At 41.0% G+C, this 3,194-nt stretch overlaps 1 protein-coding gene across 1 annotated transcript; it reads right to left on the bottom strand.

Annotated features, from left to right (window-relative positions):
• Positions 1-1,758: 1,758 nt before the first annotated feature.
• Positions 1,759-2,782, bottom strand: LOC125377938 (C-type lectin lectoxin-Enh4-like). The gene is made up of 2 exons (XM_048392051.1): positions 2,686-2,782; positions 1,759-1,976 (listed from the first exon to the last, which is right to left on the bottom strand). Exons 1-2 carry the CDS (start codon positions 2,780-2,782, stop codon positions 1,759-1,761), a joined length of 315 nt encoding a protein of 104 aa, XP_048248008.1.
• Positions 2,783-3,194: the final 412 nt, after the last annotated feature.

Raw genomic sequence — 3,194 nt, 5'->3', positions numbered from 1 at the left:
AACACTACCACGCCTTAAGCAGCAATAGCCATGACACCACAGTGTAATTTTATTTCCAATAAAGAACGGCAGAAACGATGAAATATACATGTAAACACCTTTGCACAGTAAATCTCACAGGCAATATAATGTGTAAAGAACATCCTGTCCCCGTGTTTTCAGAATTTCCAAACCCAATTTGAGCTGTTTATGTTTTGATAATGTTATCTGACATTAAGGCATAAGAAAATAACCAAACAACTTTATTTACGCCGCCTCTGTTTGTTAATTATGTATCTACCACCTTTTGTCCTCACCTGGTTAATGCCTGGAAATATCTATATTTACGTTTATAATCTGTCCCATGCATCGGTAACTTCTACGAGAAAGTGCCAAAGTTCACGCACACTCATTTTAGCTTCATTAGAGGATAGAAACTAGTCACGACTGCTGTCAGTGGTCAGTTGTAATCACAAAGGCATCCGGTCATTAGAAAAACAAGCAAAATGCATTGGCCAGCGTCAAATACAAAATACAAAGGTGATTAGCTGATGTCAGCGATAATAATATATATTCACCCAGCAGTGACAGTGGTCAAGCTTCCGATATGGGCTAAGCAAGGAATTAAGGGACGATCAGCGATCCTCACATGAAAGCTTGTCTTGACGTGATGAAGATAGGTGTGCGACAGAAAGTGTGAGACATTAGGCACACGCGCTCTTGACCCACTTGTCCAATGCTGTAAGACCCTATACAATGCGAGACCAGTCTCGCCGTTTGTGGAACTTTACACCCCAGTGTAGCATCTAAATACTAGTAAATCAACTTCCTGACTGCTTAGATTAAATTGCACAACATGCCTGACGACTTGTCACTGTCCAAATACAATGCAATGAGTTTCTACCGAATCTCAACAAAAACAATGTAACTCGGTTACAATCTTTGGTAACCAATAAAATACACTGAAATATAAACACACTGAATTTTTGAAGATTCCAAAATAATGTTCAATCAAACAGTCAGTTTTACATCACATTCAATCAAGTTCACATACATTCAGCTTGACGTGTCTCCTGGCGGTAATGAAGGCAGGGAATCACAGTACACAGGATGTTATAAGTCCTTTTACGCGGGCTTCAGTGACACCGTTTTCTAGAGCTGGAATTGAAATTCCACAATAGGCCACCCTGACTGATTAAATATGGACACAAACTGAATGTCGAACATTTTCGAATAAACTCAAACAAATTTATAATCTCATCTAACGACTTTGTATAAAACAAAAGTAGCATAATACTTTAAATTAAAGGTTATATTTAGTTAACATTTGAAGTTTGAAATTGCTAACTGAAACAATTCGATAGTTTACAAGTAGTTCTGTCGTATATATATATATATATATATATATACTACTGGGGTATTCCTTTTTGTCCATGGGTTGCACCCTACTCGGCCATGAGTCCCTGATATGTTTCTGGGTATGTGAAAGATCGACATGATATCTCCTTAACACAACAAGGCATCTGTCCTTTTTTGTCCCATCTCCACGGTATATCAGTGCAGTCAGTTACACTGGTTGATGAGGCTCGATACTTAGTGACAGAGAGTTAAATGTAAGAGGGATAGATGTGTATGTGAAAAGTTGCTTATGTCTAAGATCGCATCACTTCTCACGCCATGCTATAACAGAAATGCTTGTCTGTCTGTTGACATTCCACCCTGATGAACGATGATTGCATAGGCAGGTGCTGCAGGCATTATTTGGTGAACATGTTCAAATCACATTTCACACACAAACCAGTGTAATTTACTGCAGTCACGATCGTTCCATGCAGACCCAAACATCTGTAAAAGGATCAGGACACACTCCTCGTCCTTCGATCGATATGTAAAGCTGGGCTCCCCTTTGTCCCAGTTCGTGTACGTCGGGACGGAACCGTCAGTCCATCTGTAGACGTTTGACCTGGTTGAGTCCCGCAGTCCAATCCAGGGATACTCTGAAACACAAACTGGAGGGGATGAGGGGAGAGTGAGACGGAGGGTTGTGTGAGTGGCGGAATGATGTGAAGACGCGACAGTATCGATATTTTGTTTTTTTCTGGAGGTTATGCCTAGAGGATGGATGTGACTGACGGAGGTTTGTGACTTATTTGTTGGTGTGATTGACGGGAGGGCATGATTAAACTTAATGTTTTGTGTAAATCACGAGAGGGTGTGACTGACGAAAGAGTGTGATTGACCAGAATGGCTGAGTTATTGGTTGGTGTGACTGACGCGACTGTATGACTGACGGGAGAATATGCTTTACAGATGGTGGTGATAGAACTGTTTGTAACTTATGTTACTGTGTAACTGATGGGAGGGGGCAGACGAGGGTAATGACGGACTAAAGGCTGTGATTGATTAGTTCGTGTGACTGACACATCTTTTGTTCCAGCCATATTCCAGCTATATGACGGCGATCTGTAAATAATCGAATCTTGTCCCCTGACACTCTAGTGATTGACATCATAAGCATCGATCTATGCAGTTGGTATACGATGATATGCATTAACCAAATCAGCGAGCCGTACCACCCGACTCTTACGACAAGCATAGTCGCCTTTTATGGCAAGAATGGGTTGCTTAGACTTTGATATTGTTGGGTTTTAGTCTATCACATGTTGACCTGTTGAAATCAGAAGCTCTGCTGCCAGTGTCACTTACCTTTCTTTTTAAAGCTGAAGTTGAACAACCCTCCGACGATGTCCTGTTTCTCCGCGGTGTCTATCTTGACCAGTGTGGCGCCGTCAGACCTGCACATCTCTAAGGCTCCGTCCCATGTACGTCCCACATTGTATCTCTTCAGATGGATCTCGCCCCCCCTCAACTTGGAAAGTCGTGTATTTCTTTTCTTCAGCTGAATGTTGAACATGAAACTCACTCACATAACGAAACAGTAATAGGCCAACTGACTGTAAATATATACTCAACAATAAAAGTTCCCGTGACACCAATATTTTAGGGCATTTTTCAAACAATAAAAGTTTGGTTTTCATTTATTGTAGTACATGAATGGAATCAAGTCACAAAAACGGAACCGCACAGAAAAGCATGCATTCCATGCAAAAGATGACTTTTGTGCAAACCCCATGTATTTCACTACCAAAGAATGGGTATAAAAACGTGTGTTAACGGGATTTCATATGCATTGTTTAGCATCTCGCAGACAACAA

This window comes from Haliotis rufescens, unplaced genomic scaffold, assembly GCF_023055435.1.
Source record: "Haliotis rufescens isolate VD_foot unplaced genomic scaffold, xgHalRufe1.0.p SCAF_107, whole genome shotgun sequence".
NCBI lineage: Eukaryota > Metazoa > Mollusca > Gastropoda > Lepetellida > Haliotidae > Haliotis > Haliotis rufescens.
Note: the sequence above shows the minus strand (reverse complement) of the source record. Positions and strands in the feature narration are given on the sequence as shown.